Source organism: Neolamprologus multifasciatus, chromosome 5 (assembly GCF_963576455.1).
Source record: "Neolamprologus multifasciatus chromosome 5, fNeoMul1.2, whole genome shotgun sequence".
NCBI classification, from domain to species: Eukaryota; Metazoa; Chordata; class Actinopteri; order Cichliformes; family Cichlidae; genus Neolamprologus; species Neolamprologus multifasciatus.
In genome coordinates this window covers 18,548,951-18,575,052 of record NC_140443.1, presented here as the reverse complement: position 1 = coordinate 18,575,052, position 26,102 = coordinate 18,548,951, and the positions used below count along the sequence as shown (strand labels likewise).

The 26,102-nt window shown below is 40.6% G+C and overlaps 1 protein-coding gene across 1 annotated transcript; it reads left to right on the top strand.

Annotated features, from left to right (window-relative positions):
- Positions 1 to 14,902: 14,902 nt before the first annotated feature.
- On the top strand, positions 14,903 to 24,551 carry dusp7 (dual specificity phosphatase 7). Its single transcript, XM_085158585.1, has 3 exons — positions 14,903 to 15,952; positions 17,411 to 17,839; positions 20,053 to 24,551. The coding sequence occupies exons 1-3, from the start codon at positions 15,544 to 15,546 to the stop codon at positions 20,367 to 20,369; spliced, it is 1,155 nt and encodes a 384-aa protein (XP_085014711.1). The 5' UTR covers positions 14,903 to 15,543; the 3' UTR covers positions 20,370 to 24,551.
- The last annotated feature ends 1,551 nt before the right edge of the window (positions 24,552 to 26,102 follow it).

The window sequence follows — 26,102 nt, the reverse complement described above, 5'->3', positions numbered from 1 at the left end:
ATTCATTCTGTCCTTAACACGGATCAGTCGTCCTGTCCCCTTGGCAGAAAAACAGCCCCATAGCATGATGTTTCCACCCCCATGCTTCACAGTAGGTATGGTGTTCTTGGGATGCAACTCAGTATTCTTCTTCCTCCAAACACGACGAGTTGAGTTTATACCAAAAAGTTCTACTTTGGTTTCATCTGACCACATGACATTCTCCCAATCCTCTGCTGTATCATCCATGTGCTCTCTGGCAAACTTCAGACGGGCCTGGACATGCACTGGCTTCAGCAGCGGAACACGTCTGGCACTGCGGGATTTGATTCCCTGCCGTTGTAGTGTGTTACTGATGGTGACCTTTGTTACTTTGGTCCCAGCTCTCTGCAGGTCATTCACCAGGTCCCCCCGTGTGGTTCTGGGATCTTTGCTCACCGTTCTCATGATCATTTTGACCCCACGGGATGAGATCTTGCGTGGAGCCCCAGATCGAGGGAGATTATCAGTGGTCTTGTATGTCTTCCATTTTCTGATGATTGCTCCCACAGTTGATTTTTTCACACCAAGCTGCTTGCCTATTGTAGATTCACTCTTCCCAGTCTGGTGCAGGTCGACAATTCTTTTCCTGGTGTACTTCGAAAGGAGTCTGGACGAGAGGAGTCTGACTGGTTGAGGCTGTGGACAGGTGTCTTTTATACAGATGATGAGGTCAAACAGGTGCCATTCATACAGGTAACGAGTGGGGGACAGAAAAGCTTCTTACAGAAGACGTTACAGGTCTGTGAGAGCCAGGGATTTTCCTTGTTTGAGGTGACCAAATACTTATTTTCCACCCTGATTTACGAATAAATTCTTTACAAATCCTACCATGTGAATTCATGGATTTTTTTTTCACATTCTGTCTCTCACAGTTGAAGTGTACCTCTGGTGCAAATTACTGACCTCTGTCATCATTTTAAGTGGGGGAACTTGCACAATCGGTGGCTGACTAAATACTTTTTTGCCCCACTGTACCTAGCACACTGCCACGGGAATGTGAAATTCAAAGAGAAACCCCTGGATCCTCCCACTGACATGACCGTTGCAGCACAGGGCAAACCTCCGCCTGCTCCACTCCTGCTAAACAGGTGAAAATAGATTTAAGAGCAACAGTGCCTTTATTTATTTTCTGCTTTGTTCTACTTTCATCTATTTGAAAGAGTGAGTGTAAACACAAAAAACTATTTTATTTCATATGCTGGAATATGCAGAAAATAGATTCAAATGTTAAACTTCTTCAAGTCAAAGACTGTTGCATATAATGACATTTTTGCTTGATGCAAAGTGCATAAAGTTAAAAGATTAAAACTAATAAAACAAGTTTTAAAAAGAGTCGTTTTCATTTGATTACATTTTATATGATGGATTATGCAGAAAAATAGAACAGGGCTGAAAGGTCTATTGCTTTATTACCTATTCAGGTTGTGTATCATGTTTTTCAAAAGTAACTAAGTAACTAATTACTTTTAAAATAAGTAATCACTAAAGTAACAGGATTACTGTTTTGGAGAAGTGATCAGTAATTAGTTACTAATTACTTTTTTCAAGTAACTTGACCAACACTGATTGTACATATGCTGACATGATTTAAACTGTGGCCATGTTTAATATAAGCTTCCACCATTGTAACAATCCATACAGCGCTATGCAAAAGCAGTATTGACATCTTTGAGTGATTTGAGATTACTCATCTGTGCCCTTCTTATTTTGAGACATTTCACTGCAGCTTTCTGTATATGAATGAAAATAATGAAAAGGATAATGGGCTCCCTTTTCATAGCTTTGGGGTTGTTAAAACCATCTTATTCCTCACTGACTGGTCTCCTCTAAATCTGTGATGATTCCAGCTGAAAGATTTGGGTGAACAGTTTGCTTCTTAACAAGTTTATTCTGAAATGTACAAAAGTCTGAAAGTTTACTTTGATCAGGCTTGTTTTCATATGTTGATTGTGTTGTCATAGTCGATGAAGATACAGTTCATAACACGCTGACAAACCATTTTTATCTTTAGAGTTTAGAGTGCTTTTTATTAACTTAGGAACTTGGATAATAATTAGGGCAGTATGCAATAAATAATTTTTCACGCAAAGTAACTTGACAAATAGAGCCTTAAACCTGCCGTGGCTGTTAAAAAAAAAAAATCCCCTGTGCCTCATTTCCTGTTTCACCCCTCCTTTACCTCTGCTTTCACTCCCCTCACTGCCTCCCACTTCTTTCCCTCTGAGACTGAGCCGTGCTTGACGGCGGTGGCTGAGGTTTGGCGCTCTGCTCTTCCAGCCCACGCCTCAGCTTTTGCTCCAAAACCATCTTTTCCATTCATTGCCAAAGGGATTGAAGGGATGGCGGGAGCTACGTTAATTTTTTCTTCTTCTTCCACTAACAAGAAAGGTTTTTAATTTTGTTGACCAACCAGGCTTTTTGGGCAGTCTGAAAAAGACGCTGCAGTTCATCTAAAAAGCATTTCCAGCTGCCCTCTTATCATCAGTTTATATCTGGATTCATGTCAGCAAACAAATGTATTCACATCTGCCGCTCAGCAAAGATTTTCATTCTATACACATCTATAATTTAGATTTGCTAAATATATGCAGTAGTAGTTCATGTTGCTTCAGTTTTGAGAAAAGCGTTAGAACACAAAGCTTCCATCTATGTATTACAACCTGTAAATGCTCCAAAGGTTAGCTCTAAATCAGACATTGGTACTGCCGAGGTGACACAAATAAAACCAGCTTGCACACGTTACACTTTGTGTTAAGACTGAGTTTAAAATTAATGGCCTACTTTACAGCGGGCCAACCCATAAAGCAAACCTAGTGATAAGTCAGAGAACACCACCCCTTTCTCAAAGCCTTGCCTCACCTTAAGCTCACCTGAATCTCTAAAGGTCGACTGTGCTGACACACACCCATAATTTAAGAAAGCCAATCACCAGAAACGTTGCAGAAAAGTTTCTGATGACTTCCAAAGTACATAATTCTTTCTTCAGTTTCATTATGCACTACATTAAATTCCCCTAAATCCCTGACAGAATACAAGAGACATGACCTTATTCACCACTATTGTTTTTCAGTTGATACTGCAGTAATAAGGTTTTTATGTACTCATTATTTTGTTGTCAAAATAAATAAAAGTGAAGGAGCGTTAATAAAAGAAGATGACACTTTCTACAAGTCTGTTGTTACAATTTGACAATTTAGTGTGATGGAACATGAGTTGAACAAATGAGAAATAAAGTAATTAGGATCTCTCAGTCTGGAAAAAACATTTCTAAAGCTGTGGGACTCCAGTCAGCCACGCTGAGAGCCATTATGCGCAAATGGCTAAAACAGGGAATAGCAGTGAACCTTCCCAGGAGTCGCCGGCCGACCAAAATTACCTCAGGAGCAGCTGTGACTCTTCCAAGAGGTCACAAAGGAACCCAGGACAACATCCAAAAACTGCAGACCTCACTTACCTCAGTTAAGGTCAGTGTTCATGACTTCACACCACTGTAAAAACAATAGCTGAAAATAGTCTAGACTAACTTTTCAGAACTTACACTCTCCAGTTAACTTTGGTATTTACACCTATTCAACTGCTCCTTAATTAAAATATCTGATCGACCAATCACATGGTAGTAACTATGGCATTTAGATATGTAGGCATGGTCAAGATAACCTGCTTAGGTTTAAGCTAAGCTAAGCTCAAATAACAGCGGTATGCAGAAGAGCATCTCTGTACACACTGGAAGCAGCAGAAGACCATGCCAGGTGCGACGTCTGTCTGCTAGGAACAGGAAACAGACTAGAGTTTGCACAGGTTCACCAAAAATGGACAATAGGAGAATAGAAAATGTCTCCTGGACTAATGAGCCTTCATTTGTTTAATTCTGTTGGTAGGGTTTTGGCATAACTGACACAAGAGCATGGCTCCATCCTGAATTGCGTAATCAGTTCAGGCTGGTAGTGGCATAACCAAAAGTGATTTTTAAACATCACAATGAGTTCACTGCCCTCATATCGCCTCTACAACTACCAGATAGCCATTCAGTAAAGCACTTTCGGGATGCAGTGGAACAAGAGATTCACCCCTCGTGACTTTTGCCAATATGAACCAAAAGTCACGAGGGGTGTATCCTGCACCTTGTTGAATTGGTGCCATGAAGAATTGAGGTGGTTTTGAAGCCAAACGAGGGCTATATGCACACTAATAAAGAATATTTAAACTGCACACAGCATTTTTCAGAAACACTGCCACGAGGTACAGGTGTTCAAAATGCAAACCTCACATCAAAAATGATGAACTTAGTCTAAATGAAATTCTTTTGTAACGTGAGCTCAGATTACATATTATCTTATGTGTTCATGACAAACTAATAAGAAACCTTTAAGCAAACTCCAAAAAAACCTGCATTCTACCCACTTCTATTCTCATGCATTCAAAGAGCTGAACTGTTTAAAGGCTTCCCTTCCACTACTAACAATATTATCTTGACATACAGCAGTGACCTGTTTAACCTTAGGTGACGTGATGGTAGCAGCCAAAGGGTGATTCAAATTTATGTCATTATTTCATGCTATAAAGTCAGTGTTATGATTTCTGAATGCCCTTCAAGTGAATATGAATTTCTTGAAGATCCATTTTATTTATTTATTATTATGAGGTAAACTCCATAAAGCTAACTTTTAATAGTATTTATATAACAGTTTTAGTTATGAAATCATTTATATATTCTTAAAATTACTCAAATGAATCTTGTGTTTGTGTTCTGTCAACTCCTTTCGCTTGGAGCACACTGAGCTTTAACAGAGAGGAGAAAAGTGAAACTGTGGAACAGATCATTAGGGTGTCACTTGGTCACCTTTGACCATCTGTCTTTATAGCTCTGCCTCTGAGCTGTCAGAGTGATATAATGGGGTGAGGTTGAAGGTGTGTGTGCAAACGAGAGCGAGACAGGGAAGTGTGGACTGAGTTAACATACAATGAGTCACCGCTCGCTCGCTCATCGGCTTTTACAGTCTTGCCTATGTAGGTATAGTGTGTTTGCTCTGCAGGGTGATTAGATACAGTAGGCAGGGTTAGAGAACAAGGTTAAAAAGATGTAAATGTTAAAATAAAAAGGCTCATTGTTGCTTTTGTCGTGTTGGCTCAATGATTTATTAAATACTCAAACTGGGAACAAAACCAGTGTGTTTTCTGGAACTGATCCAAACTGCGAGAGCAGCAGTGTGATTTTGAGGACTGGTTGGGTGACTCAGTTTACGGATAGATTTCTCCTGTTAACTCTTTGATGGTCAAAATGTGTGTTTACTCCTGAAAGGTTTGTAGGCCATTCATTTTTTTAAGCAAGCAAACCTTCAGCTCTAGTGAAGAGTTTTTGAGTCAGCCCACAAGATTTCTCACCTTACTGTGAAAACTACTCCTCAAAAATTCTATGCAAATAATTTGTTGCGGCAAAAAGCATACTGTGCAAAGGCTTAACGGCTGTATGTCTGTCAATATACAGTCCAATAAATTTATATTTCAACTTCAAATAAAATGCAGTAAACAAAAAATTCAGTGGTCTCCATTCACAAAAGCTGAATGCAAACATTTACTACACATTTCGATGATTAAATATCTTCATAGGCTTGACTGTGTTAGTAAGCTTACACTTTTGAACTTTGACTAATGAGCCTCGATTTGTTTAATTCTGTTGGTAGGGTTTCGGCATAGCTGACATGAAAGCATGGCTCCATCCTGACTTGCGTAATCAGGCTGGTAGTGGTGAAATGGTCATTCTCAATGGTCATACTTTGGGCCCAAAATGGTTTTTAAACATCACAATGAGTTCACTGCCCGGACTCATAAAGCCTCCACAATCACCAGATCAGTTCAGTAAAGCACTTTTGGGATGCGGTGGAACAAGAGATTTGCATCGTGGATACATGATCAACAGATCTGCATCGAGGGAACATGCTCCATGTTCCTCCGTTTTCTGTTCTTTCTAATTGCCTTGGTTTTCACATCAACTCAAATAGAAACACTTAGGAAAGCTGTGCTTTTTTCTGGCTTCCTCCTCAGACACTATTGTTTTGGTTTCTTCAGTCAGACTTTCTTCTGCTTTTTTGTTATTGTTTTTGCCTTTGTGATGCAAGCTTTTCTCTTACAAAACCATCATGACTTTCTCCACTTCACTTCTAGGTAAGCAGTTTCCTTAGAAGAATGATAATGTGACAGACGTGCAGACAGCGAGCATGAGCCTGTGGGTTTACAGTAAGCCTAATCCACTATTGTGTGTGGTGTTAAAACAGAACTGGCAGGTGTGCGCGTTTCATGAATCAGGTGGTAATTTTGAGCCGTGTAAAAACATTTCTAGTCTTACTGACTGCTTAAAGCATTTTAGAGTAGTACATATCAATGCATGTGTTGATATATCTTTATTCTATACACTTTAAGACCTTTATCTCATATCCATGGCCAATTTCAAATTACCAGTCAACCTTAAAATGTCTTTAGTAAGACACAACATGAAAACTTCACAGAGAAAAGCATCAGTAAAGTTTAAATCTTCTTGCTATGAGGAGATGGTGCTAAACACTATTAACTTCCTGTGTGCTGTAGATGTACTAAACGTGATGATATTATGTGATGAGTCTTCATATGAAAAAATCCTCACAGCCAGTTGCCATCTTCTAGACAACTTTGGTGCATCAAGTCAGTGATAAAACAGCAACAAGATGAAGTGAGCCTGCTGTCAGTTAGCAATTGAATGGGGTTAAATGACAATTCCAAGCAATCCATTGTGATAACGTGGCAATTTATTGGATTAAACTGACAAAAGTCTCCAGACATCTACATGTGCAGACATTCACATTAAACTAAAATTCACATAACATCAAATAAAAATTCAGAAATTCCTCCACAAATACTGACCTGTTGCAAAGACACATGTTGTAGACGAGTTGCGCTCATCAACACAGAATGATTCAAAATGAGTGCAACGTCTCTGTGTTTGTATATTAGATGGCAGCTATTTGTAAACCTTTGCCAATCTGTCCCAGAGTGGTTGAAGTCAGTCCGAGTCCAACCGCAATTGTTTGGAGACAGGTTGCCTCCCACAGGACGACCTGTGCAGTCGCCTCACAATCCAAACTCTTTGTCAAGAAGTTGATGGTTTCGTACCAGTTGACCAGTTGGTCATCGCAGCTACTTAAAAAATGACAGCAAAAATAAAAAATTCAGTGCAATCTGTGAGCAACCACCGAGGCTGTTGCCTGATTTTTACTCTAGTGTGACAGAGTCATAAAGAGGCTACATGCAAATCTGTGAACAAATGAAAGTGATAAGGGGACATGTAGTGCATCAGATTTTTTATTCTTTTTAATGACTTATTTATTTATTTACTTTTTCCCCTGAAAAGTGTTTCATAGTTTCTTTTTCCCACATATGAAACATAACAAACTCAGACGTTTTCCTCAACACAAGACGACAACCTGCAAAGACATCAAGCCGATATTTCTGTAAACTAACCTACATCAGTGTTCTTGTCTTCTCGTAGATGCACCTAAAAATAAATTGTCTTCCTGGTTTTGTAACTGTATACTTACACAAATAGGTTTATTGCTCGAAATGCAATTACCATCAAGCTGCTGGCACATTATTATCAAAGGGTACAATCCACTTCCACAGTACATAAAATATTACATAAGGTAGTCTTGTCAGTTTTGTATCCAACTGTAACTCTATCTGCCTGATTTGTGTATGCTTTTCATTTCCTCCTGAAAACCGAACTTAAAAGCTATAAACCAGTAATGATTAACTATTCCAATCACAGTGCCGGTATAGATTTGATTACTGTGTAGCACCAAAGTACAGAGTGACTGATCAGAGACAGACACGACTCCTTAATACATTTTCCAGGCCTGTTTTTATCTGTAGACAACCTCTGTGTTTGGTGGGGGGTGAGGAAACAGCAGAGGAAATGCCACTGCTAGCATGGGAGAGGGGTGGCCACCTCACTCATCACTGAGGTGAGCGGGTTTAAACCACAGTCGGCCTTAAAGAGACCTCGAACAGAAACAAAACCCATGTCTTAGGGCCAAGTTGGTGTGTTCAGTGTCTGTAGGAACAAAGAGGGAGAAGTTTTGTGTGCAGCCTCGGGAAAAAGATAAAAGAGTAGCTGATTTTATCAGGGAAGCACTACAAATTCTTTATAATGAGGATGAATTACATTTTTTCTTAATAAGTAAATGCAGTTCAGATCTGAGAACATATCTCTCTGGCTGTTACACTTACTTTTCTGGCTGCTGAATAGAGTTCAGAGTAATTTCCCAGTTTATGAGAATATTTTCTGCTTTGAAAATGATCATTTTAACATTTTTCTTGTTTACAAAAGCCCAAACGAACCTCACATATCCAATTAGCATTATTTTCTCTGCCCTTTTTGCCTTTGAAATGTATTAACGTTAAACTGTGATTTGAATTCTCTTCGCAGCTGTTGTGTTTATTATCTCATTTTTAATATTGAATTAAAAACAATTTTTGAACATTTGTGCACACAAAGCTGCAGGTCTCTGGGTGGAAGTTACGATGACACTGGTGAAGTGTCATTTGGAGACAAATGGTAGCCTGAGGCAAACAGCCAGTAAAAAAACATTGAAGATGGATCCCAGTTTCTGACAGAACTGAATTTTAATTTTCAGAAATAGAAGATGAGTCGCTGTGTGAGCAGTTTGTGAGAAATGCAAAAGATTGCCTTCCTTTCTTCTTCTGTGAATTCCAGCTAAGATAACACTTCACCTCTTTGAGATTTGTCACAGAATAAGATTCATCTTTGGGGGTTTTTGGGGTGGATTCTGCATGGATTTGTGTAATATTTTCAGTATGTGTCTTTTCATTCAAAGAAAACGTACTTCACACAGAAGTGTCAAATGATTTGAATGATAGGCCAACTTCTGATTTTCAAACAGGACTCTGCACACTGTGCTTCAGAAAATTGCATAACCATTCTGGAGGATAGATTAAGATGGAATTAAGGGCTCTCCAATCTGGCAGCAGTTTTCCATAAGTAAAGGTCTGTGTCAGAGGCAAATAAAATTACACTGTATATGTGTTTTTCTTTCTTTTGGGGTTTTTTTTTGTTTGTTTTTGAATTGGCTATTTAAATGTATATCTGCACCTATGACCTTTTGTCATATTTTATTTTAATGCTTTCAAATAGTAAAGCTTCTTAAATCCCCCACAGCATCAGTGCATGGATGAATGTAGTTTTCCAAAAGTGGTGTTGACATACAAAGAGGTATTGTGAAACACAAAATATGTGTACGTAACGAATATGAAAGCCCCCACACTTTTCAGTATGGCAGATTAAAGGCTGTTGATGCATGCGTGAGCAAGCAGTTTCACAATGATGAGTTAAGCTTCAATGAGCCTTGTCATTGTGATACACATCTAAGTCCCTACATGAACTTATTGTGCAATTCATTCTGTTTTTGAACCTTTACATCTGTCTCAGTCATCTTCTGAGCCCAAGCACTGAGCAAAACAGTTAACCAAGACTAAACCTAAATCTAAGTGTGGGGGGAAAAAGATTTTAGTTAACGGCAAAAATAAAAACTAGACCTCAGATGAAATCATCAGTGTGACAACGGAAACGGGATATCTATGCGGCTGTTATTAACTTTCTTCAATCTTGCATTTGATAAATGCACCACAAGCTACGATTAAAAACCAAAAATGAAAACTGAAACGAAAACATACTAAACTGATATTTAACATTTTTAAAACAGTAAAAACTAAACTGAAACCAGGAAAACCCGCTGGTTTGGAGAAAAACAGAAACTTAAATGAACCGAAGATAAAACCTTAAAACTAAACACAGTTGTAAATATAAAGAAAACTACAAAACAATTATAACTCGGGCCCCGAGTCACTCGTTTTGAAGTGGGAAGGCATCAGATGGAGGAAAAAAGCGATTTAAGTTGCATTCAAATCAAACAGTGATGACCTTTTGATGGTTGTTTGCATACATTTCTAAAATGATTGAACAACACCCACACACCAGACTAAGGGGATCAACTTTAACTGTTTAAATCTCAAACATGCAGCTAAATGAATTTATACTGTTTTACTGCAGCCAGCAAAGCTGCACTGTAAATCTCTGTCCTGTATTCTCCTTTTAAACCTACGGTGAGTTGTTTTTTGAGTTTATTTAACGGAAAAACATTGCCGTTCCACCTAATCGCATTTTAGGTATTTTGCTATTCGGAGGAGAAGAGAACTCATAGGCATTCATGTGCCATGGAGTCAAATTTTAATTCATGTCTGCTCCTTCAGACTCAAGATATAAAACGATCCCCTTCACCAAAGCGATAACTCGACTAGCATCTGGATAAAATGTCACCCTCTTCCTCTTCACTGCAAGCCTCGTCTCCTGAGCTGAAGTCAGGGCTCTAACACAGGAAAATGTGCTTATTTATTAGACACTCTCATCTTCTGACACCTGACAGGAAGCCAGCTAAACAGCAACAGCTGGAAAAGGGAGTTTTTCCTTCCCACTGTCGCCAAAGTGCTTGCTCATAGGGAGTCATATGATTGTTGGGTTTTTCTCTGTATATTATTGTACGATCTACTGTACAATATAAAGCGCCTTGAGGCGACTGTTGGTGTGATTTGGCACTATATAAATAAAATTGAATTGAATTGGTTATAAGCTAACATTATGTTAGCTAATGTTAGGCTTGATTGACCTGAAGATCAAACTTTCCATCTGATTAATAAAACTGGGTCAACAAGAAAGGAATCTCTGAACTCTGTCATGGGTGGCTGATAGTTGGTGTTGTACAGTACCACCTCAGTTCAGTGACAGTCATTCCAGTTGGGTATAAATGGCCCCCTTAACTCTGCTCTCAAACCATTGTCTTCTCTGTTAAAATGTGAACATTTATATCCTTTTAGTGCAGGTGTGGCGGCCTACACCAACGCTAACTATCATCCACCTATAATGCAGTCTTGAGATCCCTGCCTGGCATTTCAACCCCCAATCACACTTTGACCCGTGTGACCTTAATTACTCACATGATGGCAGGGTGGGTCAGTGACTCTCAGTACCAATTCTAAGTTGACAAGCCCACTTAGGATGAATGCCTCATTCTATCTGAAATAAGGAATCAGAAATCCAGCTAGAATGCCCCTTTTTGCGTGGACTTCTCAGTCGGTAGGCACAACTTTTCAATTCAAGGTGGCAATGGTGAACTTATACAATAAGAACTCTGAAATCAGGCATTACATCTTTTACTGGAATACAGTCAACTCAGGTATGACTCTCACACCCAGCTTCCAGATCCAGATTCCAAAGTAAAAGGCACACAGCATAAATACCTGGGACTCCACATCGGCTTTTAAAACTGAAGATGCCTCTTTGATCGAAGTTTAACATACAAAGAAGCCCAGTTACCTGCAGATCAGATGCTTAAGACTACCATGACCATGATGGCTGAGAGCCTACACAGACAGGAACTGAATGGGCACATGATAACTCAAAGGCGATTTCTTCAGATTTAACCTGCTAGATTGTTTTTTAAAGCCAGCAAAACAAGTGCAAAATGCAAGATTTGCTAAAGTGTCTACTTTTTAATGTGCTAACTTGTGCTTTAACAGATTGAAAAGGACTCCGATGTGCTTGTGGCACAGCGGGCCCTGCAATGAACTGATCTGAAAGAGATCATCATTCTGTCTTTCTATTTTGTTGACTTTCAACAACAAATTATACACTCTGTTAGAGCTTCATAATGAGTACAGTTTCAGATTATAGTGCTATAATTATGAAAATAAATGATGATAGTTTTGTTTACTATCAGCGAGCTGTTTGCAGACAAACAAAAACACACGCAGTGCGGCTCCACACTCGCTCACAGACCGCGTTGTCCATGAAGGGAGTGGAAACACAAGAGCCCTAAAGTTTGTGTGTGTGTGTATGCGAGTGTTTGTGTTTTGTTAGTGAGTGAGTGCGTATGTGTGTAAGTCACTGGGGGGGGATAAAGAGTCATTGTCTGCAGCTGGTGCATCCCCCCACTCCTCCTCTCTGCAGCTGTGAGGAAATCAAACGCTGCTCTTTTCCCCCTCTCTGCCTCTGTCACAACCTGCTGATGCCTTATTAGGTCATTCGTGGTGAAACGTAGTGACGATTTGTGTAGCAGGTACACCAGTGAGCTGGCAGAGATGGAAGAATGCCCTGCATAACACACACACACACACACACACACACACACACACACACATATATATATATATATATATATATATATATTCAAATCCACTGAATGGCTACCCTGCGGTACCCCTGAGCATGGTACCACTGCTTCACTGAGTGACTGGGTTAAATGCAGAAAGGAATTTCCCCACAAGGATCAATAAAGAGTCCATTACATTATACGTGAATTTCAGTTTTACTGGTACCAGGCCTCTGGAGACTGGGAGCAGTCTGTTAGTTGGTGTTTTGGTAAATCCAAAGGCGTTTGGATTTAAACTGGCACGTTTGTGATGGCAGGAAAAGCTGCAGCGGTTATTTTGCCCGGTATTCAAACCCAGGACTCACTTGCTGTAAAGCAACAGAGCTGTGCCATCTCCCCAACACCTTTTAAACTCATACAGCTGTGTATCGTTGCACTCCCATCTACGTGTTTTAGTGTCAGGCCAAAGAATGTGCCTCCATTATTCATGTTCTTTAGCGACCTTTAGTTTTGGGGGGTTTGTGTCAAAGAGGAAGAAATTTTTTTGATTTTTCTTTTCTTGGAGACCATTCACAGACGATGACTGTCCCTCTCTGAGCGGTTACAGAAACTGATTTCCATGAATAACCTCTGTGCTCGTACTCATCTGTTTTTCACAGCCAGATTGGTCAAATTCTCCATGGTGTGATTTTCGGAGGATAGTCTCTACAGCTTCCATTGGTGATATCATCCTCATTTTATACCTCCTCATTAGTACCACTGGTCTGAAGGTGGCCACACATCCCTCTGTATTCTTTCCCATCTTTGTGAAATCTTAACGTAAGATATGTTTTTAAATTCCTCCGACAGTTTTCTCCATTTGAACCCATGATGCAAACATGCAGTGAGACGCAACCCAGTGTTCCGATCTTATGATAAATCTTTTTTTTTATTACCTTTTTAATGAAGTTGGGCTAATTAGACATTACAGATGTACTCTACTTTGCTTCGATATGCAGATGTGTATGCAGATAGTTTTTGTTTAATAGTTACGTGACACTCAATTTGCTTAACACAGAAGATAAAAAAAAATCCTCTGAAAGTTGTACAATGCTTTAAGTCAGTAAAAAGAGCTAAATCAAAATTTAAAAAATCAGTAACATAAAGAAAAAACTTCAGATCGGTAACATGAAATTGTTACCATAAGCTGTGGGTATTTGGCTGTAATCATTGTAGGTTTATGGTCTAAAGGCTGGAAAGGGTTTTTCAGCTCCACCTTCTTGAATGCTGCGGCAGAAGGGTCTCATCCTGATGTGTACAATCAACAAAACATTTTTAAAGACATCTGCTTTTTTGACTGGAGAATATTATATTATAACTATATTTGAGCATCATGACCTTTAATTAATGTGTGTATTTTTTTAATTGTTGTTGGCAAATGGGACATATGTCACTTTAATTTTCCATTATTAAAATACCTAATGTTATAATTTCCCCTAGCTCTAATTTCGGAACAGAGTTTGGCTGAAATATAAATGTCCTCTGTGGGTTTTTTTTTTTTTTTTTTTGGGGGGGGGGGGGGGGCAGACAATTATTCACACTTACAGGTAGTTAACTTAACACACATGTCTTCGGCCTGTGGTGGCAAACCACCACACTGGTACTGGTTTGTGATGTCAAATATGATTTTGTGATATGTCTTAGAAACTATAAGGCCAACCTGGAAAAAATCTCAGTATTAGTAAGTAAAGTCAACTTTCTGTTGTGTCCAGTAATATCATAACCAAACCTGTGTAGGTGCACAGAGTGAGTGGGTTAATGTGTTGTGGAGACTAAAGGAAAACTGATGGTAGGACAAGAGTTACTGCTTGGGCACGAGGTCCATAGGTTTGACACCTGATGATTTATTAAAATCTGCCTTCAGTTTATTAAATGAACAGGATAAGGACCCGAGAACCTAAATCACTGAGTTATAGGTACACGCAGAGCCGTCATTTCACACAAACAAACTAAAGACTTGGTATAACTGGCCACAACTTATAACTCCATTTTTATTACATTTCTGCTGGTTTACTGAACACAACATTGTATTTTAGATGTATTGCTTTTGGATGAGGCTGTGATAATTAGAAACTATCTGTGAGGAATCTTCCGCACTTCTGTGATACAGGCTTGCCACAGAGATTATCTTTACAAAGCTCTAAAATATGAACATCCGGCACTGTGTTTATTACCGGTCTATGACGGCAGGCATCATAAGATTAAAGTTTAAGGAAGCACAACTACAAATGTGAAGTGTCCCTAATAAAGTTGATACCTTACAACACTTACACCAATAGTTACAAGTTAACTTTGAGCACATGTTTGCTTAAAGGGCTGAACCTTCACTGGGTGTTAAAACTATAAAATAATCTCGACACAAGGCCCTTTGGGATGAGAAAGTAGAGGCTGAAAAAAGCAAAAACCAAGGGGAATGACTCGGGAATAAACTTTTAATCCCTAAAACATCATTCATGGTTCCACAAGGAAGTGTTTTTAAAAGTCGCTTTTACAACTGAACTTTTAAAAAGCAAAATTAAACACACAAAAAAGACTCAGATTTTAACAGACTCAAAGGATATAGATGTCCACGAGCGTTGGAGGACGTGGGACTTTAATTTGTAGAATTTGGTCGGCCTTTTTTTTATTAATTCAGAGTATAAGCTACAGAGAATCAATGAATGGATAGTATGTTGTGAAGCTACACTGTGCTCCTGTGACTCTAAAGCAGCGCTGCGCCTTTAAATCTGTGCGCTCCTCCCTCTCCTCAGTGACAAGCCCGCAGAGCCTCTTTAACGCATCCAGTGGAAATGACAAACCAGAGGCGCTCCACGGGCCAAGCATGTCCAGTAATAACAATAAGCATGGGCTTTAGCATCATCGGCTCATCCGGCTCTCACATCCCGAGAGAGTAACGAGGCTCATTTGGGCCGTTTCGTCGCTCTGCGGACGCGTCAAAGTTGGAGCGAGCTCACCGAATGGACGGTCGATGGACTGGAGTCAAACCTCCGCTTCAATCGGACTGAAGGAAGGAGGGAAAGAAACCTCTGCATGTTCAAGTTTCCTGCACCCACCGGAGGGGCATCGCTGCGTGTGTGTTGGATGTGTGTGCGCGCGTGTGGAAGTGTGTGTTGGGTGCGTCGCGCCCTCAGGAACAGCGGCAGGAGCAGCGGTGGCGTTGGTGGTGGTGGCCGCGGGAAGGGAAGTTTAGCGCCGTGATTTTTTTCTTTTTTTTTCTTTTCCTTTCCTTTCCTCTGTTCTGTTGTGTTGTTCTCATGTCACAGCAGGCGACGGGAGGATTAACGTTTTACTGATGAGAATTAATCACTCGTGGGGATGCTCTGTGATCGTGACTATGACGATGATGTCGAGTAAGAGCGTGGAGTGGCTGCAGGAGGAGCTGGAGTCCGGGGCCAGCTCTCTGCTGTTGCTGGACTGCAGACCCCATGAGCTGTACGAGTCCTCGCACATCGAGTCGGCCATCAACCTGGCCATCCCGGGCCTCATGCTCCGGAGGCTGAAAAAGGGGAACCTCCCCATTCGCTCCATCATCCCCAACAACGAGGACAAGGAGAAATTTGTAAAGAGGTGCAAGACGGACGTGGTGGTGCTGTACGACGAGGCGACCTCGGAGCGGCAGGAGTCCGGGCTGGGAAGCTCCGTGCTTGGGCTGCTCCTGCAGAAGCTCCGGGACGACGGGTGCAAGGCTTTTTATCTAGAGGGTAAGATCAGATTGCTTTGAATCTAGAGGTTTTGTTTGTGTTGTGGTGCCTTTTAATTCATAAAACTCTAACACACTTCCTCTCAAAGTGGACTGCAGCAAATTGCTTGAATTTGATTTGATTAACTTAGACAATCCCAGATGAACCGGACGAGTGTTGTGGTAGTGTCACTCACTACAATTAATGGGAAAGAAAGCGAGTGTAAATCACACTGATTTATCAGACCTGGGATGTTGCACTTAAACGCCACACTAAGTGAATTTGGTGTTTTGGGGGGTTGTGGCACGCCTGGAACAGATTGTCTGTTAAGGCAGATTTTATCTGGTGGAGTCACATAGCTAAGCTTGAACAAGCCACTCCTATCAGTAGCTTATAAAACATTATTGCATCGATAAAGTGTTTGTAGGGAGGATTTGAAGGGGGGTTAAAATGTGGCGCCACTTCAGATAAATCCAGCTGTTCTCATCTGTCCACACACCCACACACACACACACTCACACACACACAGTTGATCAACACTGAATGAGTTCCGCATATTAAAATAAAGTGTCACTGTTACAAAATCCGGCGGTGTGTAACAAATCGGATCCAGTGTCAGAATGAAGTAGCTGTTCGACAGATGTTTCCTGCTTCCGACCAAAATGATCGCTTTTATTTTTACTTAATGATTGATTGATTCGCAAAGCGTGGAAATTATTTAGGAAAAAGAAAAGCGTCAACAAAGCCTCGTAATTTGATTGAGTTCTTTAAAAAAAAAGGAAAGAAGAAGCCGTTTCAAATGCGGCGTGTTTTCAATTAAACGCTGCAAGTACGGCCCCGCCATATTGAGCTCCTTCAGGAAAAGACGAGCGGGTTTTTTTCATGAATGAACACTGAAACCAGGACACGACGACGGGCTACGAATAATCCCACAGAAAAAAGGCGACGTTGTTTTAAAAAAAAAGACAGTTGAAAGGCGATGAAATGAGGTGTTATAACCATAGCAGAGAGATATTTAACCACGAGATGATAGAAATCTTTGACGGGAGTCACGAGCCTCGAGCTGCCATTCACAAAAAGTCCGCTGAGCTGTGTAGTGTTGTAGCTGACTGTCCTGCTCTGCCGCTGATTCTCCGCAGGGCTCAGCTTTTCCCAATGGAGCCACATCTGTCTACAGTGTTCCCCCCTCTCTCTCAAACTGACGTAAATACCAACTTATTATAATTTATCTGTCACGGGTGTGTGTGAAAATATGCCGTGGATCTAATAAAAGCGTTTTTACACACGTAGAATATCACGTGCAATTCAAAATTTAATACCGCCTCTGATATCTGCAGCAACTGTAATCAACTGCCTTTGGTTATGCACAAGGTAGAGTTTTAAACCCCCCTCCTCTCCTCCCAGTGAAATTGCTTTCTTTGTTTTATCCTAACATGTTTTGTTTTTGCTTGTTTTTCCTTTGTCTTCATCATGCTCCAGGTGGCTTCAACAAGTTCCAGTCAGAGTACCCAGAGCACTGCGAGACCAATTTGGACTGCTCCTGTCCCAGCAGCTCCCCACCAGCCTCCGTCCTCGGTCTCGGAGGGCTCCGCATCAGCTCGGACTGCTCAGATGGGGAATCGGACCGCGAGCCGGGCAGCGCCACAGAATCGGAGGGCAGTCCGCTCCCCAACAACCAGCCAGCGTTCCCCGTCCAGATCCTGCCCTACCTTTACCTGGGCTGTGCCAAAGACTCCGCCAACCTGGATGTGCTCAGCAAGTACAATATCAAGTACATCCTGAACGTGACGCCCAACCTGCCCAACATGTTTGAACACGAAGGGGACTTCAAGTACAAACAGATTCCCATCTCCGATCACTGGAGCCAAAACCTCTCTCAGTTTTTCCCTGAGGCCATTTCTTTCATAGGTGAGTGGAGAATGCTGTGCAGTTGTCTCAGGTTATTTTAGACAAATGTGTTTTTGGGTCAGGGCAGGGATCTGAAGAAGTTAAATTCATTATCAATCAGTGTGCTGGTTGGGCCCAAGGTCTCATATTTAAGAGGCATGTTTTGTCAATCACAGTCCAAAATCCACATATTAGATTGTATAATAACTAGAAAGCATTTAGAGCCAAAAAACAAAGCACTGTATGAAAGTATGTCAATGGATGAATGTGAAAAAGCAAGAAAAAAACAAAACAGGGCTTTAAGTGCTCAATTAGAGTCACAGAGTTACAAAAGTGCTATTAAAGTACTCGTCCATTTAGTGCCGTTAATATCTGCTCTTTATTAGTAACTCTCGCTGCATTTATCCAAGATTTTAATCATAAGTCGTGCATATAAATAGCTTCTTTGGAAACAGTTTAAGATGGATGTTAGCGTGGTTTTGCTAAGCCTGCATTTCACTGTGACTGATAAAACAGGAATTTAAAATCGTAGAATGAAAAGGCAACTCTGTGAATAAAACATGGAAATGGATTCTTTGAGAATGAGGTCACGCAGAAGAGTTCTCATCTTGTCCCATTTTCAGTGTTTCCCATCATTCCTGTCATTCCTTCTCACTTAATTTCCAGAGAATGAGTGAATTCCCTCGCCGATGAATCAGTGCTAAAGTTTTCATGTATGTTTTAGATTGTCCAGACCACCGACTCTACCCCCCGCCCCTTTTGTTTTCCTTTAGAGTAATGATTCATTGTAGGTGGCAGGAAGTGAGACATATGCCAGAGCCAGAGGTCGTGGCAGATTTGGGTCACGCTGATGTTAAATGGAGCTGGCTGTAATAAGCAGGGATTACAGCGGATCTTTTTTTGTAAATAACGGGGTAATTATGGGTGAAGGAGATGCCAATATGACTTCACACTGCGCTGCTGAAAGTTGCAGTCCTTAAATGCCTAAAATTATTGTTTGCACGTGCTTTTTCTTTTGTGAAAGCAAGAATGCAGATGAGGATGGATTTGAAGTTTCTTGCATAAATGAAAATCCTTCCGTTGCTGCACATGCAAAGAACGAGTAAAGTGACGTAATCAGTTAAAGCAGATGAACTGCCAGTTACTTATTCGACTTCTGAGGCTTCTCGAGTTGTTTTTTGACTCGTCGGGCAAGGATTTCTGCCCCTGTCTTCGTTGCGGAAAGTGAGCGCACATCACATATAAATTTAATTTTGCATCGCCTTGGCAGCCTGAGCTCATGAGCCGACTGACCCCAATCCTACAACAAGAGACGCTGGCAGTGAGAGATGAAAGAGAGAGGAAGAAAGGAAAGGAAGGAACGAAGCACTTAACTCTCACTCTAATGGCCTGTAGAGATGCGAGTGCAAGGGCTCGAAACTGATAGGTGGATGGATGTAACCAGTTAATAATGTAAGATGCTTTTTCTGTTCAGGTTTTCCTACAGGTCGAGAGCTAGAAAGCAGAATGAAAAATTACACTGTGCCGTCAGCGACAGAGGTCACTCTGGATTGAAAATATAATAATCGCAACGAGGCACTTCTGATTTTTCATTCTGGTTGTTCTAGGCTCACATGTACAGCTCATTTAGACCGACCAGATAATCTAGCATGCATGTGTCTGGGCTGTAGGAGTAAATCAGAGTACCGGGGGAAAACCACAGGGTGAACATGCGAGAAGTTAAGTCACGGCAGCGTTAAATGATTATAGCCAGTCTCGTTTGCAAATGTTGGTCATTTAATGACTTAAAAGTACCTCAGAAAGTAACTCAGTTTTCATGATAGCCACAGATTACTGTTTGTAAGTTCTCGCTATGACCACATGATGTTATTCAAAAGTTTCTCTGCAAATTAAAGCACTGTGGGGCCACTTCCGCTGCAGTATGACCCAGTATCAGGCAGGTTTTTGTTACTTTCTGATCTAGTAGAAATAGTGCCAGCTGAGCATTTGAACCTTCTCAAGTCCCGCAGCTCTCCAGTTAGTGAAAGCCTGTCTGAGGTACACTTGTTTCACTCTTTTGCCTTCTTTTCATCCTCAGGCGACGAGTTCTTTGGAAAGTCTGCGTTATAATATATAGAGAAAAACTTTTCCTTCTGATTCATTGATCTTTTTAATTCCCAGCGTTGAGAATGAAACACGGTCAGTAGTCATGTCTCTCATTCGTGTTCTCATCTCCTTGTTCCCTCCCTCTTCAGACGAGGCGCGCTCCAAAAAGTGTGGCATACTGGTCCACTGCCTGGCCGGGATCAGCCGCTCCGTCACCGTCACCGTGGCTTACCTGATGCAGAAGCTCAACCTGTCGCTCAATGACGCCTACGACTTTGTGAAGCGGAAAAAGTCAAACATTTCCCCGAACTTCAACTTCATGGGCCAGCTCCTTGACTTTGAGCGGACGCTAGGTCTCAACAGCCCCTGCGACAACCACTCGAACTCGCCGACGCACGACCAGCTCTTCTTCACCACCCCAACCAATCACAACGTGTTTCAACTGGACACCCTAGAATCCACATGAAAATGAGAGTCTCAGTTTCATGTGGATCGCCCCCATTGCAACTTACGAGGATTTGGGGTGGGGGACATGGTGGTATGGTTACCATGTCAGCAAGTGGCTGCACTGCAGGAGAGCAGCCAGTTTTAATGAATGTTTTAGCCTCTTGAGGCTCGTTGTCCGAGATCCTGACCACGGAGCAGCGTTGACGTGACAGGAGGAGTCACGGATGCCACGTTAAAGGGTTTTGGGGGGGGTTTTCAACCCAGAGAAGGATGCTGTGGGTTAACAAAGCCGTTCTCCCTTATCAGCTTGTAAACGAAGAACAAGGGAGGTTTAACTTGACTGAGAAACTAAATGATTGCAGCAGGACAGAAAGCTTAATGCAAAGATAGGAACACGGAAAATCTTTAGCGCTTGATTTATAAGATGACTGCATCCTCCTTGTCTCGGCTCTCGAGCCGAGGTGACTGGTGCCAAGTGGAAAAGCTGGGATTTACTCATAGGAAATCTCACTCTACTGAATGTAGAGTCTTTAAAAACCAAGGAATTAACTCTCTCACACACACACAATATAAACACAGTATGTATGTTTGTACTGTATGTATGTTAACGTACATAGCAGAAAAAGTCCTTAACAAATTCAGTATGTCTATATGCATTTTTGTATATTTTCTATGTACATTTACGCACAGATCTATACCTTATATATATAAATATATTTATCTCAAGCCATATAAATAATGGCTTAAGAGATTGTAAAATTAAAGTGGAATGGGTTTTTAGATGGGTTTTTTTCTTTAAGTTTTGTTTTTTCTTTAGGTTTATGACCTAATGCAGTTTGCACAGTGGTGTAGCCATTGACTTTGTTGGCCTGTGCTGGAAGCAGTCAGATAAAGAGACATTCAGAGAAGAGGAGCGGAGAGGTCAGTCCCAGGCTGCGACGAGTCCTGACAGCTGCACGGCTCAGCGGGGAGGGAGCAAAAACTGGGCCCTGAGCAGAGGAGCAGGGATAGGGGTTAAAACAAGCAGCAGGCTGGAAGTAGGGCATGGGGTTAGGAATTGATTCACGGCTGGAGATGGGAGAAATTACTCCTGCGTGTTTGACACTTGGCCAACTGTTTTCGAGCGCATTTCCCAGTTCCTTCTTCCTCCCCTATATGACTGTTCATCCAGTTGTTTCAGTCAGCTGTTCTGAAGATTTTAATCATTTGTTTCGTTTCGGTCAAAAAGTCGGTTTCGGTCAAAGTTCCTCAGTTATTGATTTCATCAACACAGTTGTTCCACCAGCACGTTTTGCCAAAAAGGGTTACTCGGTTAGAGGTTACGGATCGGGGACAGGAAGTCAGTATTAATATTTCTGGGTCACTGAGGTACTTTTTGGGCAGATCAAATGTATAACCTGCACCCCAAAGTTTTGTTGGCCTATGTTAGCTTCTTGTGTGTTTCAGGACCGAGGGTGGGGGGCTTTACCTTGGTCTCTGTGTTTGGATTCTGGTCTGGTTGACTGGGACTGGCTTCCGCTACACTTCACTTACTTCAGCAGTTTCACGTCCCTTAACAGCGTTGGAGGAAATTGAGAGAAAAGGTCTTTCTAACAACTAAAAAAAGAAGGGATCACTCGTTTTGTCAAAGAAAGCTTTGTCTGAGTTGATTCACCCTTAAGCCTTGGGTATATTATTATATGAAAGCTATATTAAACACAAATGAATATTAAACAGATCTTTATTATTTTGTATACCAGAGCATGCTGTGGTGCCGTATGCTCTCTAACAGTAGACTCAACCACAGGCTGGACGTTACTTTACCAGGTGGAAAGACAAATAATGAGGACCGTTTTATTTAACTGCTGTTGCTGCTGAACGCAGCGGCGCACAGCATGTAGTCAAAGCGTTTTCTGAGACAGCGTCCACATCTGTAGCGCTTCAGCAAACCCGCGGTGATTTTTGAGAAAGACTCCAAACAACACCACGCTAATTGGACTTCTAGGTACACTGGGCCTCATGAAAGAACATTTTCTTCTTCGTCTTCTTCGTGCGCGAACGTGTTATAATTGCACAGCTGAGCCTTGTGAACACCACTTGTTAATCAGAAAGTCTGCTCCTTAAAGTTGAAACACCCAAAGTTTACTTTTCTGTTCCAGCTTTCATGCTCAAAAATGTTCCTAGCAGAGGGTCACGCTGCGGAGATTAAAGTCTTGCTGTCGGAAATCAGCAGACAAAGAAAACAACAAATATAGCAATGTCCGTAATTACAATCCCTGAGAAAAAAGAAGAGAAATAACCCGCTATTTGCAGCTGTAATCAGAGAGCTGTATGCTCCCAAAAAAACAAAAACACCCTGCTAAAGCAAAGCAGTCCAGGTGGTGTTCTGTGCCAGGTGTAACAGGGGATATGTTTAGCTCGACAGGGACCAGTATAAAGATGCTGAGGCAGCTGTTGTTAGGAAACAGTGACCCCAAAAAGCTGGAGGTCATATTCACAGTTTGCTCATGTATTGAACAGAAGTCTGATTTTACAAAATTGGAAATGTTGTGAAACCTCACAATCTGCAAACTGGTTGTTTTTCGTATACTAGTGAATATGAAAAGATGAATACCAAGGAGATATGTGACCAGCTTTAGGGCTAAGTGGTAGATGCTGAGGTTTGCTATCGATAGAGCACGCTGTCGGGTTAGAGTTAGAGATCTCCTCATACAAGCGGTTTTTGCACGAGGTCCAGTGTTCACAGCAAACTGCGGAAATTAGTATTCAAAGTCGGGATGTGGACGTTTGTCTGAACAGAAACCACGAACGGGGTTTTCTGCGAGCACAGAGGGGGAATCTGAAGAGGGTTGGTTTTAGCTGGCCTTATATAATCTTTCTAACTTGTTTCTAATGCTGACTGTTCAATACTCTTTGTATCTCACTTTGGAAAAAAAAAACATTGTGTGGAGAGAAAAAGAAAAAGTTTGTTATCTGTTATTGGAATAAGAGCACGGTAATAACAGGCTACAAGCTGTTTTTTTGCCGTAACGGGTCACACGAGGTCCTCTTTGTTACTCTGCAATATATCAAAACACCTTTTTTTGCAGTTTTGTAGATCCAAGACCTCAACATTTTTAAATTCTCTTCTTTTTGTACTATATCTATTCTATATAATTCCACAAGATCCAGCTCGATTTATGGCTTATGGACTGAAGTAACATTTCTCCTGGGGTGTACAAAATATAGGGCCAGTGTGTCCAGTACAAACCTGAAAGACTTGCAGATTTAAAGACACACACATATACACAGACTGTTCCACACAGACAGAGCTGTGGTTCAGCATGCCAGTTATGTTTCACAATAGGCCCTTACGCCAACCTGGCTTGAATAATTACGGTGATTAAGGTGTTTTTCCTTCTTGGTTTTGATATAATGTGCTCTATGCTATTCCTGTGGCCTTTCAATATGAATATACTTTATATATATATATATGAGTTTATATGCAAAAGTTCCTCTCCTGGTATAGCATCAGAGATGAGAATACTACCACCATGCTTGAATGGACTTTCCTTGTCTGGAGTCATATCCCTTATACAATAGGAAAAACACAGAGGACTTGATCACTTGCACCCTGGGATTGAAATATATTTCAGAACAGAGCTTTTCTATTTAAAAAGAAACAATTGACTTCAAGCTGCTTTCTTGTGATTTTTTTTTTTCTTTCTTTCTTTCGCGTGCGTGCGTGTGTCTTTGTAACAATGAAAGAGAAATTAAGTGTTTTTCTCTGTTTGTAAATTTGCCAGATCACGGGAACGGCCGTTTCTGTGTCCTTAAACTTGTAGCTACATCTTGGTGAAATTGTGCTCTGGAGAGAAAGGTGTGAATGAACAAGAGGAGCGAGGTGTGAAATACAAAGCGAAAGAAAAAGTGAATGATTTAAAAATGTTACCTCAGTGAGGAAATTTTCAGGGATTTTTTTGACAATGCATCTTGCATCGTGTTACAGCTTCAAAGTCACGTTGAATAGCTGTTTTGTATTGTGCTGTAAACAGGTTTTTTTGTTTTTTTTAAAAGATGCAATCTGTCTGTGTATAAAAAGAAGGGCCGTGTTAACTGGGGCAGTTTCACCTTTCTGTCTACTGAAGGTAATGCGATTGACCCTACGTATTGTACAGTATATTGAATCAACACAAGACATGTTTATACCGCAAATAAATATTGAAATATTTTTTTTCTTTAACACGTTTCCTCTTTATTTCTGATCATCAAAAGTATATTAGAAATGACCTGTGAGTTACAGTGAATGAAAAACTAGGTCTATTTATTGTTCGCTTACACGGAACGTGTTGGTTTATTTTTGCACTAAGAAATTACTGATTACTGTTAGTAACCGGTTTAAATCTGAAGATTAAGATTTTTACCTTATGCCCTTCACCCTATCCGGTCGTTAAGTCTGACGTCACTAGCCGTGTCTGGGCCTAAACTCCGCTGCAGGTCCATATATCAAACGATCACTATGGCATTACTGACAGTTGAAAAACTGTCTAAAGTCTTTCATCTTTAATAAAATGATCAGTGTTCTGCTTTACCAGGTTTAACAATTGAGTTTAACATCCAGGCATCCATGAAAACGGAATTTATGACATTTAACGGAGTTAGAAGTTAGCAGGAAGTTAGCTCGCTAGCTTCTATCTAAATACAATATAGCATGTCCTGACTGCGGAGTTTTGGAAACAAATTAAAATGTAGAGCTCTGTTATCACTTCCAACATAAATGAAGACAGAAAACTAAACAGCAGTAACGTTTGTAGGGTTACTGAAGTTTGGCTAGCTGGTATATAACGATGTGCTACGTGACCGCTAGCGACACAGCTATGTTAGCATAATATAAACAAGCTAACTTTTTTTCCATTTGATAAAAGTTAACGTGAGTGTTCTCGGTGGTCACGAACAAATGTAATCGCATGGCAGGATGCTGTAAAAGGACCAAACTTCAGCCAGGAGAACAACTGAGATAATCCATCCACAATACGAGGTTAGTCATTCATATACTGCTGCATGGGCTGGGTTGTACTTACATCCTAAGGTTTTAAAAACTGAGCTTAAATAAATGATTAGCGGTAATAAAAGCCGAGGGAGGTCAACAGTGATCACTGACTGTTTTGGGAGCTTTTTGAGATTAAATAGAAGAAAATACAAAACATTAAACATGTTAACAACACAAAAGCCATATTAAACGCAGACTACTTTAGGCCCGGAAGTAGGACCGGATACCTTATAAATTCAAATTCAAATTTTATTTGTCACATACACAGTCATACACAGTACAATATGCAGTGAAATGCTTAGACAACTGCTCGTGACCTAAAATAAAAGACTATGAATAGGATAGGAAATAAATATGAAAATTAAAATAAAGGGTAAATTTAACTAGGAAAGAATAGAATTAAATATAAAAATTAAAGTTTTAAATTAAAGGGAAAAAGACAAAAAGTTTTCTGACGTTTTTCATGATGTATTGCTAAATAGTCAAAGAATAAGATATAAATAGTTTGTTTATCCCAGAATTAGCAAAATTCCTGTGTTAAAGCAACCTGTAAGAAATTAACCAAAATAGCTCAGTAAAATCAAATATTTAAAGTAAGTAAAAGCAGTTGAACAAAGAAGAATTTTTCCTTTTTTTATAACGCAAAACATGGGAATGGCCTTTATCAACTTGTCATGAGAACAGACAGAGTAAGGGTTTAAGGATTTTGAGGTCGAGTCAGATGACCAAGGGGTGATGACTGGT

Bases quoted from the DNA above. Each gene is read 5' to 3' on its own strand.
- dusp7 (XM_085158585.1), top strand. From the start codon at position 15,544: ATGAGAATTAATCACTCGTGGGGATGCTCTGTGATCGTGACTATGACG. The intron at 15,953-17,410 runs GTAAGATCAGAT...ATCATGCTCCAG, and splicing joins CAAGGCTTTTTATCTAGAGG to GTGGCTTCAACAAGTTCCAG. The intron at 17,840-20,052 runs GTGAGTGGAGAA...CTCCCTCTTCAG, and splicing joins TGAGGCCATTTCTTTCATAG to ACGAGGCGCGCTCCAAAAAG.